Here is a 13,768-nt window from a genome sequence, read left to right as displayed (position 1 = left end):
GCAGAACAAAAGGAACCAGCGGGGCCTGCTGGGTCTACACTGCTGGCATGCCTGGGAATCCACCCACGCGTCCCATCCAGCCCTGCAGCGCAGCACAGTAACGCCCCAAGGAGTCGCCACTGCTGTATCTACTGACTGAAACAACCCTACCTCCCCCTTGGAGCATGCCAGGTGTGCAGCGAATCTTCTCATTCTCTGATATACACAGATTCTCTAAGAGTCTCAGCACCCCAGAAGTTCTCCCTATCTGTCTTTGACTCTAGGCTTCAGCAATATTTACATCAATGTGCTCTACTGTCAAGGTATACAGCACGTAATTGGTGCAAGGGCCAGTTTTCAATTTTGGTACGTATCCCACTGTTCTGCTCAATTTTCCTGAGTTTAGAAGTGTCTTTTCCATTCCACCTCTGTGCAGTAAATAATTTCAAGCTTTTTAACGTCCTATGCCAAATTTTTGGTCTCTGAAGTCTTCAAGAATGTTCCTGACAGTCAGCAAGTCCACAAAAAAGTATCACTGATTACACCATCTACAGAAATACCACATTTTTAAAGTTTTAAATAGCATCCTGTAATTTTCAATTTGACTTTGTAGTTAACATTCTTTTAACAATGTACTTAAGAAATTGCCTAGATTTTAAAAGACAAAAAAAAAAGTCTAATCACAAGCACAACTATGTGAAAACCTAACTACTACTTCCTCCAATACCATGTATTACTATCAGAGTTTGAATCGTGTATTGCTAAGCTTTCAACACAAATAATGGTACAACTGGAAGCAAAAGCAGGTTAATATCCACCGAAGACACATTCTCTTCATCAAATCTTCCACGTTGTACAAAGTTTTACCCAACCTTCACCCTCACACAACAGTAAATAACAGCAAGGGTACAGAATGCATTACCTCCTGTGTTTTGTTCCAAGACACCTTTTCCTAGGCCAATCGACGACTCCAGCAAGGAAAATGAAACACAAAACTTTTGCTTGTGTCCTCTACCAGAAATCTCTACCAAAACATGTGGGTAAGCAGTAGTAAAAAGAAAACTGGAAACCTAAGAGGGAAGAGTTTTCATCTCCAGAAGAAATAATTGTTTGATGTAAGACAACTCCCACACCCTTCCCCCTGCCCCAAAAATGAGAACCACAATTAGCCAGTCCAGATTATTTATAAGGAAATTTCTATCCGCAATCTTTCAGCATTTTTACCTCACTGCTTCAAAACACCAGTTATTTAGACATTTTCGAATGAACATTTTGATGAAAATAATTTCATTTTTTTGCATTCTCTTTCTAGTCATTTCCTTAATTGTTCTTGTACTACACATTCCTCAGTATTAGTTTACCAACTTGCATACTTTATCTTTTCTTCTTGCAATAGATGCAGCATTAGGAGACACCAAATGGAAGAGAGCAGAAAGGCCCACAATTCATGCTTGCCATATTTAATTCCCCATAAACAGGCAGAGGACAGGAAAGCAGAAAACACCACCAAGAAAAAAACAATACTGAAATGCTGAAGGACCAGTTCTGCATCTTAAGAGGCTGCAGCTACAGCCCCGGATGGCTGCCTTCACAGAACACGCTGTCCAAAGGACAGCATGCTCAGAACAATAAGATGTTCACACTTTCTGACAAGATGTTGCCTTGATTTGAAGACATCCTACAGAATTCCAAGTCTCTGATAAAAATCATAGACACCTCAGAACAAAAGATAAAATACATTACAAAAAAGTTTAGTAATACCAGAAACAAAAATCCTGTTTTCCCATGCATTTGTTTTATGTTTGATGGATTCATGCTACAATAAGGTACAAACTCTGACCAAAGCTCTTGCCCATAGTCAGTTTTAAGATTTCCCTTCTATATAGACTCCCCAATAAGGAACAAGGTATAAGATCACATGGCAGCCTCCTCTTCAGGGCTGGAGGCACTTTTATATTTTCTTCCCATACAGAATTATTCTAATGCAGCTTTCAGAAACGTAATTCTTTCCTGTATCTCCAGTGTAATTATTTTGACCGATATATGGGGAAGAGAAACAGAAGAGGCAAAGGTACAGACCAACACTGCGTCTCCTTCCTTTGGGAAATCCAAATTAAAAAGTTGGAAAAAAAATTAGAATATTAAGTGTTACACAGCTTGATGTCAGTGGTATTAATATTCTTCCTATAACATATGCTTACAATCTACAGAATAATTTTACTTAACATCTCTAACACACCTTAACATCTTGCTTTTCCTTTTTAATCACCACAGAAGAAAAAAAGCTAATAGGAAAATGGAACTGGAATCTTACAATTTAGTTTAAAACACTGTAAATTGTAACAGTTCAACCTAGTCCGATGCACATAGTTTGTTTTTCAGCCCCGTTCTTTTCTGGCGTATACGTAACTGCACATCCGTACAGCAGCATGCTTTAGTTATGGCACATTATTACCTCTAGCTTCATGACAACTCGTACTGTCCACTGAAAACTCCTTTTCGTTTATTTCAAATGTGTTTGCTATCTTGGAGTCAGAACACAAACAGAAGAAAAACATCCCCCTAAAACTCTTAAATGTGACCCATAAACTTCAAGTACCTATGCAAAAACGAAACCCCGTAATTTCTTCTTAATTCAGAGGTCCTATAGTCCTTATCCTGGAATCAACAAACTAAAGCAAGCCTCCTCTCTGTTCTACAGAGTGAAGGTAAAATAGTTCTAATGCAAATCAGCAAAGTTAACAATCATATCCGATTATCAAAATAAATGCTGAAGATCACGATATCATGTACAGCTACACGATTTAGATTATGTATGGTAGTCTGCCACACATGGAATTCATTATTAAAGAGTACAGATGCTCCATTTTACAATCTTTTTCCAAGTACCCTTTCAGCACATTCCGAGCCTCAGCTCATTCTCACCAAGATTTCCATCCTCAATGGTCAGCACCACTTCATCCATCACCAAGGCCCGGAAATCGAGCTCCTCTTCACAGCACTTGGCCTTCAATGCTCTCAGGATCTCCTGCTGAGGGTAATCTTCTCTGATGCGACGGTCTGTTAAGAACCACAGCCTGGGAGCAACTGAACTGCACATCTTGGACTTGTCTTGCAATCTTCAAGGTCTCCTTAACTTCTAGATGGTGAAGAAGATGAGACTCTGTTAGCGTATACAGGTTCCTACCTTAATGTTCCCCACTGCACCAAGCCCTACTCCCTCTGCACAAGCCAGTCCTTGTCAATGGAGTGCAACTTCCAACCTCCAAGTGGGAAAGTAACATCTACGCCTGATCTGCAACAGAAGTAACAACAACAGAAACAAATCCATTTACATTCAACAGAATGTAAATGCTAAAAACCAGGTCTTGGTCCTCATCCCAGTTTCATCCACAAGAAGTACACAACCAACATAACTACTGGTATTGGTAGTAGCATGCCCCTTTCTTGACAGGACTAAGGCCACCTCTGAAGGCCAGAATTTCAGTTTCACAACTGGGATAATCCCTTACGAATGGAAATAGCCCCTCTCATAGATACTGCTAAAACACCAGCGACAGACTTGATGTATCCCTTTCCACCATATATGGAAGACAACAGAGTGTGCCAAATTCTTTATGTTAAAAAAGCGTCCAGAAGAAAGGAAGAAATCCATTAAAACAGATTTCTCCACATAGATTATTCAAGACTAAACTGCTCTTACAAATACTTCATATCTACTGTGAAATATATTTAGTATTACCCAGAACATATTAATGGAAAAACCAATGGAACAAGGGGCATCAACAAAATGTTAACTACACTGAACATTAATACATGTAACATAAAGCAAAATCAAGGTTTGAATCTCAGTGCTAGCGACTTCTTCCTCCAAAATTTTTTTTAAATAATCTTTATACATAAACAGCTCTAATGAATTCAGCACCAAAACCAGAGAAAACAGTTCAAATTCAAGAAATTCAGTGGTGTTAGAGGTGATAACAACAAGGTACTGCTCCTTTTGCTTCAAATACAGAGGACTTGGGCTATTTTTTACTATATACTAAAATACTTCAAAATTTGTAAAACAATTGCAGGTACAGTAATGGACTACTCGCACTTAAGAAAAATATGAAGCAGCATGGTGTAAGCAAAAAAGAACTCTGGAGAAAAATAGAGTTGTTTTCTCTGACACATTTTTAAAAGGCTGAGACAGTTGGGGTTGCTCAGCCTGGGGAAGGCAGGCTCCAGGGAGACCTTATAGCAGCTTTTCAGTACTTAAAGGGGGCTTATAAGAAAGATGGAGAAAGGCTTTTTAGCAGGATCTGTTGTGACCGGACAAGGGGTAATGGCTTTAAACTATAAAAGGGTAGATTTAGACTGGATATAAGAAAGAAATTTTTCACAGTGAGGGTGGTGAGACACTGGCACAGGTTGCCCAGAGAGGCAGTGGAGTCCCCATCCCTGGAAACATTGAAGGTCAGGTTGGATGGAGCTCTGAGCAATCTGGTCTAGTGCTAGATGTCCCTGCTCATGGCAGGGGGGGTGGACCAGATGACCTTTAAAGGTTGCTTCCAACCCAAACTATTCTATGATCCATGTTAAAATAAAGAAGTAGAAATAATTGTTTTCACCAGTATAGCTCACAAGTTTCAAACAGAACTGAACTCTGGGATAGAAACGGGAGTTTCACTTGGTAGTCCTAATGACAGGACCTGACATCAGCAGAAAATGTAATGCTGAGAGACAATAGGTATACAACTGCTTTCATTTAATATCACAAGGAATTTTAGTTTCTGCAGCAGGTCTTGGGACAAAAGGATTGCTGGGCTACAACCACAAGAACAAGTTGATTTTTTTTTTATAATTAAAACACAAGGTTTTTCTACTAGCACAGCTTTTTCTTAACAAGAAGATAAAAATTTAAGTGGTCATTTTTATTCCTGGTACTGAGAACCATAATGACAACAAGCAAAGACTGTGACTTTCCCCATTGCTTTGGTAAATGACAAGCAACATTAAAGCCAAGGACTAAAGTTCTTCACGCTAACGTATTGAAAGAAAGCAGAAGCTAGGGAAAGGCAATCGCAGACCAGCCCCTGACAGCAGTCAAAATGCTCAAGGTAAAGCAGGAAAAGCAGTGTTTGCTCCCTGCAGGAAAACGGGTATGGGAGGCTGTAAAGAATATCTTGTGTTATCTCAAAGAACCCCTTTTTTCTTCAAAGCACCTGAAAGCAAAAAGGGCAAGATGAGGCTTGCACTTGCAATGGCTGACAACTGTCAGATCCTGCCCCACTTCTGGCTCTCCCAACAATGGATTTCTCTACGTGGCAGTTTACAGAAAACTTCCTGGGACAGCATCCTCAGCTAAGAATTGGGACAAGCTATATTTTTCAGAAATTGCACTGCCACAGCACAATTCAGAAGGTTTTTTGTCAATTTCCCTTTATTTCTGCTATTTGCATGAATGACCGGGGAGACCGAACAGCCCCACCTACCGCCCCCCTTCTGCAAAGCAGCTCTACCTAACAGGCTAGCCTACCTCATTTTTAAAAACAGCTATAGAACTGAGTACATAAAAAAATATACTAGACAGACTTTGTCATAATTTAAAAAAAAAGAAAAAATCAGAAGCCATTACAGATTTTCAGCCTGTTTAGGCTTTTTTCATTTGTTCAGTTTCTTCCCCCCTCCCAGTACTGGTTCTAACACCAGTGCAAATAAACAACTATTTACTCTCCAGCTGCCTTCTCCCCATTTTTGCTTGCTACAAACCCTCGATTTCTTTGCCAACAGGGATCTGCTCCCATTTTTGTCAAACCTCTTTTCAACGTGGCCCCACCTCCACCTCCTTAAATCTGCAGAGACTGTGCCATCATCTCTCCCTGATTGCCATTTCAGCACTTTCTTTCTTAAAAATCAGCAAAGGGTTGAAGAAGAAAGAAAAAAAGGTATATCCCTTTCTTTCCTCCATCTTTCTTCTACTTTTGAAAGGAGCTACAGCATCATCAGGAGCAGCCATTCAGATATCTCCATTAGCACATTAAACAAGCAGGCATATAAAAATGCCTTGGGTATGGGTATTCAACTCCCTCCTAATACTGTATCTCATTCCCTCTAAATTTTAAAAGTTCTGTAAATGTATATGCAAAGGCTTGCATCTATTCATGAGGCAGGCAGGTAACAACCTCAAGTCTGGGGGTAAAGATTAAGAAACTCGCTTTAGATCAAGCTACAAGCCAGCGGCAGAGGCAGAAACTAGGAATCCTAACTATCGGTTCCTTGACCTCCAACCCAATAGCACATTTCTTTTTTCCACATGGAGAAACATCCTTTCCACACTAAAACCCAGCTCCTAAAAACAGAATCTACTTATCAGCTTCAGCTTCTCCTTATAATCTCTATTTTGATTGTGTAAGAAGTCTCACAGAACACAAAACCTGCAATTTACCCTATTAACCCAAACATCTTAACAATCCCTCCCACATTCTCAAGAAAATGGTCTGTAGGAGGAAAGCTTGCCTTGCAGACAGATGCACAAGAGCATTAAGCTCTCAAGTTGGATATCATTTCCAGAATTTTTCCCTGAAAACCAGCTCCACCCATTTCAATCTAAAAGACAGCCTCAGACAATGCTGGGTGTGCATGGAATACTTCCTAATCCACGAGAGCATCTACTGCAAAATAAGTATAGTATACGTAAGGGAAAGAGCAGATGTTTAAATGTCTTCAGAATGACCCGTTGAAACGCAGCTTTCACTCGAAGCTACTATGGTCAATGTAAGTACAGTCTTTCAGTAACTCTTTAAAAGATTTGTGAAATGAAAAGGAAAAAATCACCATAAACGTAACCACATAAAACAGACTCAGAGAGTTAAAAGGGTGGCATCAAAGTAAAAACTCAATGACAAAAACCAAATTAATTGTGTATCACACCAGCCAAGCAGACACTGCTGCATCCACTGCAGACAGAAGCTGTGTGGAGCAGATTCTCAGCAATTCACAGAGGGAAGGGAATGCTCACCTCAACTTTGAGCGGCAGCATCCCTGCATTGCTTAAGCTCGGCTTTACCCTGCCATCCCCACAGCAGCCTAGCCTCCTCCCCTCCCCATCACATGCAAATGCATTTCCTCCTGCATTCCTCAAATCTGTAAGGCACCTTTAGCAGCTGTTCTAACAAAAGCATCCACTGTGCTACTTTTCTCCTTCACATCATACGTGAATATGTTTTATTGACGTAACAGGGAGGAATTCAGCCAATCAGATCAGCTGTCTACAGAGGTCTGCAAATCTTCTCTGACGACCACTCTTTCTCCCTTGAAGGGGTCTTCTCTTCACACAGAGAGCCTTAGAGACCTCCAGGAAGGAGAGACTGGTCTCCATTGTCCATTTACTCTGTCCTGTCTTCAACACCCAAAAGCAAGAGAAAAATGGACTAGTCTCTTTTTCATGATGATGTATTTTCCCCTCAGCTGAAACAAGAAACCAGTTATTAGGAGACACCAGCTCATTTAAGTATTATTGATAAATACGGAATGTAAAAGATATCTAGTATGCAAAAAGATCGTTCCATGTCCTTTCTATTCAGAATGTAACCACCTTGCAATTGGAAAGACTACATTGTTTCTTCCCTATGGGAGTGACGGATGGAATCCCAGATTATTTTGCAGCATTAGGAATCAATGTGATGTAGCTATCTCAACTGCTCAACCTGTGCTCTGATGCCATAGCACACTCTCACTGACTACAGTGCGATCTGGGAAACAAGTCAGTGGAACAATTATGACCATCAGCCTCTCCCAGAATCACCTCTTTTTCTAAAAAAAAGAGGACTGTCTGCCTCAGCTACAAGCACTATGCAGCTAACACAACTCCATGCATTTCAGTAGCTAATAGAGAGGTAAAACCTAATCTTAGTTTTAGCATACCTATAGGCATGTTTAATCCCTGCAGCTCAGATAATGATAATAAAAACCTCATGGAAGTGAGAAGGGAAGAGCAAAGAGACTGACAGCCATGACTGCCATGGGAAATGGAGAACTAAGAATAAAATAGCTCCAAGCACTCACCTCACTACGAATAACATGGCACCTCCACATCTATCATTAATGCGTATCCCTTAATACTTGTTTCCAGCCCTTAATACTTGTTTCCAGAACAGTGTTTACTCAAGCTGGAAAAGGTATTTTGCTTTCCTTTTTATCATAAATTAGCTAAGGCTTGAAACTGAGCACACACTTCCAATAAACCAATTGTCTCTAACACTACAGCAGGTTCTAGAATGCTATTTTGGAGGCCACACCTCAAGACACTGAAGACATAAGAACAGCTGGCAGATGCTTGCAAGTTATCTCCTTTAGGAGACACCTCGAGGCAGATCTGAATTATAAAATCAATCTTAGGTAGCAGACCGGTTAAACAGCTAACGAAGGGTCATCCGGCATGACCCATCATACGCTGTCACGTAACTCTCTGTCTCGTCTTAATGAGAAGAGAGCAGTACCTGCAACACCCCAGAAATGCAACTTTGTCATATGGAGAACAGGTCAGAAAACAGTTCACAGCTGTTTCAAGTATAAAGCACAATTAATTTTTTTCCACACAAAGATACCAGATTGATGATCATCCAAAGAAAACCTTAAAGAAATATGTACGAATGACAAATATAACCCATGTTCATATATACAAAAACTGTCATCTTGAACCACTTGTTAAAATTGCTTTAGAAAAATAAATCCAAGGCAAATCAACTCTTTCCTGATGCTGCTGCTTCATGGTGATGCTTAAGGACAACCTCAAGAAAAATTCCTCTTTACTACCCGAGACTAGCTTTCCTAAGACTGTCACATAACTGTCTGAGAATGTTTGGAAAGAACACATTTTTTAAAATTGAAGAACCTGAACAATTAAAATATTTCTTTAAATGCATTTTATATCATATATCCAGCAGCTGCAGCGCAATCTGTCCAGTGCTGCTGCATTATCATCCACCCTCTCTACACATGCATCATAGAATTTAAAGTCACTGCAGTCAGGTGAACCCCAAGCACACCTCTTTGAAAGCATAGCACGGTATTCACCTCTTTTTTTCCCTGAGGTTTGTAGACAGCAACAGCCAAAGGATATGGGAATATGTATTAACCGTTCCCATTCACCCCCAACACAACCCGCCCCCCCCCACCCCACAGACGGGCAACCGCACACCCTGCGCTGGCTTTCATCTGCTCGTCCCCACCTTCGCACTGAGCGATGCTGAAGATGCCAGCAGCAACCCTCCCAGGCATAATCGCCTCTAAGAGGCAGACATCTACACCCCCCCCCAGCTTTCCCCCTCTCTGCTGACGCTCGCAAGTAGGTGATAACGCTCCCCATTCACACCCCCCAGCTGCCGCTCTCCGCCCAGCTCCACTCCATTCCCCTCCCGGCCACGCCAGCCCGACGCCGGTCGGCACCGGCTGCCCTTCCATTCCGGTCCCCGGTATTCCCTCCCCGCGGCCGGCTCCCAGCTCCTCCGCCCCCCCACCCCGCGCCCGTGCGTGCCCGCGCGCACACACCACGCGTCCCCTCCCGCACCGCCCGCTTATTCCGGCGAGCGGTTCTGCCACTGCGCCGGCAGTGGGGGAGGGGAGGCGCGCCCCGCACCGATCAACGCCCCTGACCGCACTTACCAGAAATTTGGCGAGGAAGGAGCGCGAGGCGAAAAGCGGCGGCAAAGATGGGGGGCGCGGGGGGAGGGGAAGGGGGGGGCTCCCTTCCGCGCGCCCGGTGCTGCCGCCGTCCGGGCTCCCCCGGGCGGGGTCACGTGCCCGGCCCGCACCCCGCTCTCTCCCCGCCGCAGCGGGGAAGCCTGGGGGGTGCCCCCCCCCCGCACCGCGCCCCGGAGGGAAGGGAAGGGGTTGCCCGCAGCCAGCGAGGGGTGGCGGTGGGCGGCAGCGCCGAGCGGGTGCCCCGGGGACCGAGCCGGGGGGGGGGAGGGGGGGAACTGCTAAAACAATTCCCAAATCGTCCTCCCCTGGGGGGGGAGGGGGGAGCAAAAACGAGCACTGGTGAAGAGCTGCAGCTTGCTACGGGAAGCGCCCAGTCCTCGTGTCTCTGCTTCCTCAGAGGCGAGCCCCTAAGCGGCCCTGCAGTCGCCACCACCTAGGGAGGGAGGAAAAAAAAAAACAAAAAAAAAAAAAAAGGAGAAACATCCCCATTAGACATCAGCAAATAAAGGTATCTAATAAAGATAAACTACACCCCAACGGAAGAAAACAGCGCGGTGCCAGGCAGCGAGCAGAGCCGGCAGAAGCAGACGGGACGAGCACAATCAGGGGAAACGTGCCACTGTAAATAATTCACAGAAATAGACCCCCGCGGCGGTCTGCTCCTCCGCCGAAGAACGCGCGCTCGGAGGACAGGCACATCTGCACCTCCACGCCAGCAGGCGAAGAGATCCGAGTTTTAGAACCTACGAAAAAAAAAAAACTATTCCCATTTATTGGTTAAACCCCTCCCCCAGAACAACATAATTCGGAGAAGACCCGAGGAAAGTACGCCTCGGGTCAGCAGCGTGTATTGCTGCACGAACAGTCGCTGATGAAGGGTGGCCGGCGACACCCCCTCCCCAAAAAGGCCACAGAGGACGCCCGCTCCAACAGCGGGGCGAGTTAAGGGAGCTGGGAAAACGGAGCCCCCCGCCCCCCGGCAGCGAAGCCACCCGCGGGCAATCAGCTCTTCAAACACCAGAAAACAAAAGCGGGGGGGAGAAGAAAGCCGACTTGGGAAGATTTCGCCGCAAGACTCGAACCACAGACACGCACACACCGCCCTCCGCCGCCCCGCAACCCGCGCTGGGCGAGGCGGCAGCGCCGCGACCACCCCCCCCCCCCCCCCCCCCCCCGCCGGTTCCCCTCCCCGCAGCGGCCCCGGCCGCCACCCACCCACCTGGGCGCGGCGGGAAGGCGCCGGCGGCTCGGAGCGCTGCTGCTGCCGCTGCTGCTGCTGCTGCCCCTGCTGCTGCTGCTGCCCCGCTCCGCGCCCAGCGATGCACAATCACCATGGGCGCAGCGCGGCGGCGGGGCGGGCCGGGGCTGAGGGGACGGTCCCAACTCCCCCCTCCCCGGGCACGGCGGACCCCACCCCCGGGCTCGCACCCGCTCAGCCCGACATCTCACCCGCCCCGGGCACCGCCGAGCCTGAGGGGAGAGGCGGGGGTCCGCCGGCGCCGCCCCGCTCCGGCCTCCGCCACCGGGCCCAGGGAGGGAAGCCGCGGGGCGCTGAGGGCTCCGGGGACACTCGCCCCTTCCCCGCTCAGCGGCGCGGTCCTAAAGGGGACCTCCCCTCCCGCTTCCCGCTCCGCGGGGTCCCTCCTCCCCGCGGCTGGGGCGAGCGGCCCGGCTGTTCCCTGCACCGAGACCCCCGCCCCCCGCGCTCCCAGCCACGGCGCCGCCGCCTCCTCCTCCCTCCTCCCCGCGCGCGCGCGCGCTCCCGGCGGCGCCAACGGCTGGCGCGCGCTGGGGGAGGGGGCGCGCGCCCGCCTGGCGCCCCCACCTGCCCCGGCCAGGGTGTGGCCGAGGCCCCGCCGGCCCCGCGCCTTCCGCCGCGGCCTGCGCGCTCCCGGGTGCCGACGCGGCCCCGCTGGCACGGGTGACCGCGCCGTCAGGGGGGTCCACGGGGCCGGAGGCTTTGTCCTCCCCGTGAGGGGATGAACGTGCGAGCCAAGCGCTGCCCGTACGGAGCCGCCGCGCGCCCGGCAGCCCCGGCGCCACCAACGGCCTGGCCCAACCAACATGGCGGCCAGGCCAAGAATTCCCAGGCACGGCTTGACACGGCAAACCCGTGTTTTCTCCCATTGAAATGGAATTTCGTCGCGTCTCAGCTCGTGCCCGTTGAACAGACACGGCTGGTGGCTGGGCATGACCGAGCAGAGCCTGCCTCCGCCTCCTGCACTCCCCCTGACACGTATTTATGCGCGTTGGTAGGATCTCCCTCAGCCTTCTCCACGTTGAACAAACCTGGCTCTCTCAGCCTTTCCTCATACGAGAAGATGCTCAAAGGCGCTAATGGTCATCATGGCCCTTTGCTGGACTCACCCAGTATGTCCGTGCCTCTCTCGTACTGGGGAGCCCAGAACCGGGCACAGTACTGCAGGTGTGATCTCACCGGGCTTCACCGCACACACCAAACGTGCTCAGCTCACTGCCCCGATTCTGTCCAGCATGAATTTCTCCTTCGCCAACCCCCGTGACCTCTTGGATACAGCACCCACGGTCTGTGCCCCAGGGGAATGACGTGTACCTTGCTCACCAACCTGTGTGACGCTCCCAACTTGGAAAGACGGGACATGTCGGATACCCACCGGGACATGTCTGACACTCCCAAACACCCATCCTACCACAAATGGAATCGGACCAACCTGCTTTCTTCTGTCTCTCCAGCATGCGGTGGCTCCTTCCCAACCATCCTAATCCTCCCACCCGAGCGACAGACACCTTACCCCTTGCCCCCGCAGTGTCATTTACCTGTGCACAACGCATCCGGAGCCTCTTCAGACAGGCTCCAAAACCTGCGGTCGCAGGGTGAAGATGTGCCACCCAGACCCCCCACACAGTACCCCTGGTCTTTAACTGGCACGACGGGACTGGTTTCCGCAGTAGTGACCCGTGTGTCACGAGACAGAGTGCCCAAAAACCTGCTGCTGTGTGTATTCATCCGTACTGCGGGATGAGGTGCCGTGCCTCCACCTGTGGTATACCTCCTGCAAAATTATAGCCAGTAGTTAAAATACCCGTAATGCAAACATTGTTGAGCATTTCTAAGACTGACTTTACTAAAGGCCATGCAAGTTTGTTCATCTGATCATGCAAAAATCTGGGTCCTCCTCCCCAGACCTCAGGTGTGATCCAGGCAGCTCTTCTGAAAACTACCTGCCTCGTGAGCCTGCTGCAGAAAAGGCTGCCTCACGGAAGATGTCGGTGGCCAAAATCCCCGTTTACCCAGACACCGTCTGATGCTCTCCTGTCTGCTTAGGTTGCTCGCCAAGACTCCTGGCTTCTCACTAGTCCACAGCTGCAAGCCAGAGACCACTTCTGGACTCCAGGCTCCCATCCACCCAACTCTGTAAACAGCGTAGGGAAAAAATACACCATCGCTCGCGCAAATGCCAACTGGAAGTACAGCCTGAGGGCGGGAGGCAATCGGAGGCAAGTCCTGGCAGGGTAAACAAATGAGCAAGTAACACCAAAACGCCGGACTGTATTTCTGTTACTTTGACAGTAACAAAATTATACCTTCTTTGGGAAAATTACGACATTTTACACCTTCTGGAATACAGTTCCCGCATGCATCAAGTTCACACTTCTGAAAGTTGTAATTTCACGTTGCGAGGCGCACGGGTCTGTTGACATGGGGAATTCACCAAAAGAATCTACTGCGGTACCACCGCTCTGCTGAAGAGGTGTGCGACCGCTGCACAGTGTCTAGCACGCACACGTGTTTCACACTAAGAATTCGTCTGGATTCACGCATGCTACTTCTAAGATAGCATCAAGCAATGAGGAAAGAAAATGTCCACGTTAGGATGTACATAGCTCCTAACTACAGCAATACAATAATAGCATATTTTCTTTCTTTTGTATTTCCTTAAGCAGCCAAGCTGCAAGGCAGGTGCCTCCACATCCCAAACATGGTAAGAGAACTGCACAGCTGGGAAATTCTGTAACGTAGATTTTTGGCCACACAAATACGCTTTTGGTTGTACAACATCTGAGAGGAGATCCTGCTACAGGCACGGGAAAGGTACTCAGCACGTTGACGGTAAGATGCTGG

At 47.8% G+C, this 13,768-nt stretch overlaps 1 protein-coding gene across 4 annotated transcripts in view; it reads right to left on the bottom strand.

Moving 5' to 3' along the window:
* The window catches only part of RIMKLB (ribosomal modification protein rimK like family member B), a 57,299-nt gene extending 45,914 nt beyond the window's left edge, over positions 1-11,385 (bottom strand). For 3 of the 4 annotated variants that reach the window (XR_012766031.1, XR_012766032.1, XM_075441222.1), the window contains exons 1-3: positions 10,886-11,385; positions 9,628-10,099; positions 2,905-3,118 (exon numbers count right to left, since the gene is read on the bottom strand). Coding sequence is in view for 1 of the 4 variants with exons in the window: in XM_075441222.1 (XP_075297337.1) it covers positions 2,905-3,079 (175 nt within the window). In the remaining 3 variants the exon portion in view is untranslated. Of the gene's footprint in view, positions 1-2,904; positions 3,119-9,627; positions 10,100-10,885 lie in introns of those variants that run through there. The other variant, XM_075441232.1, reaches the window with a different exon arrangement.
* Positions 11,386-13,768: the final 2,383 nt, after the last annotated feature.

The sequence above is a fragment of the Opisthocomus hoazin genome, chromosome 1, assembly GCF_030867145.1.
Source record: "Opisthocomus hoazin isolate bOpiHoa1 chromosome 1, bOpiHoa1.hap1, whole genome shotgun sequence".
In the NCBI taxonomy this organism is placed as follows: Eukaryota; Metazoa; Chordata; class Aves; order Opisthocomiformes; family Opisthocomidae; genus Opisthocomus; species Opisthocomus hoazin.
Note: the sequence above shows the minus strand (reverse complement) of the source record. Positions and strands in the feature narration are given on the sequence as shown.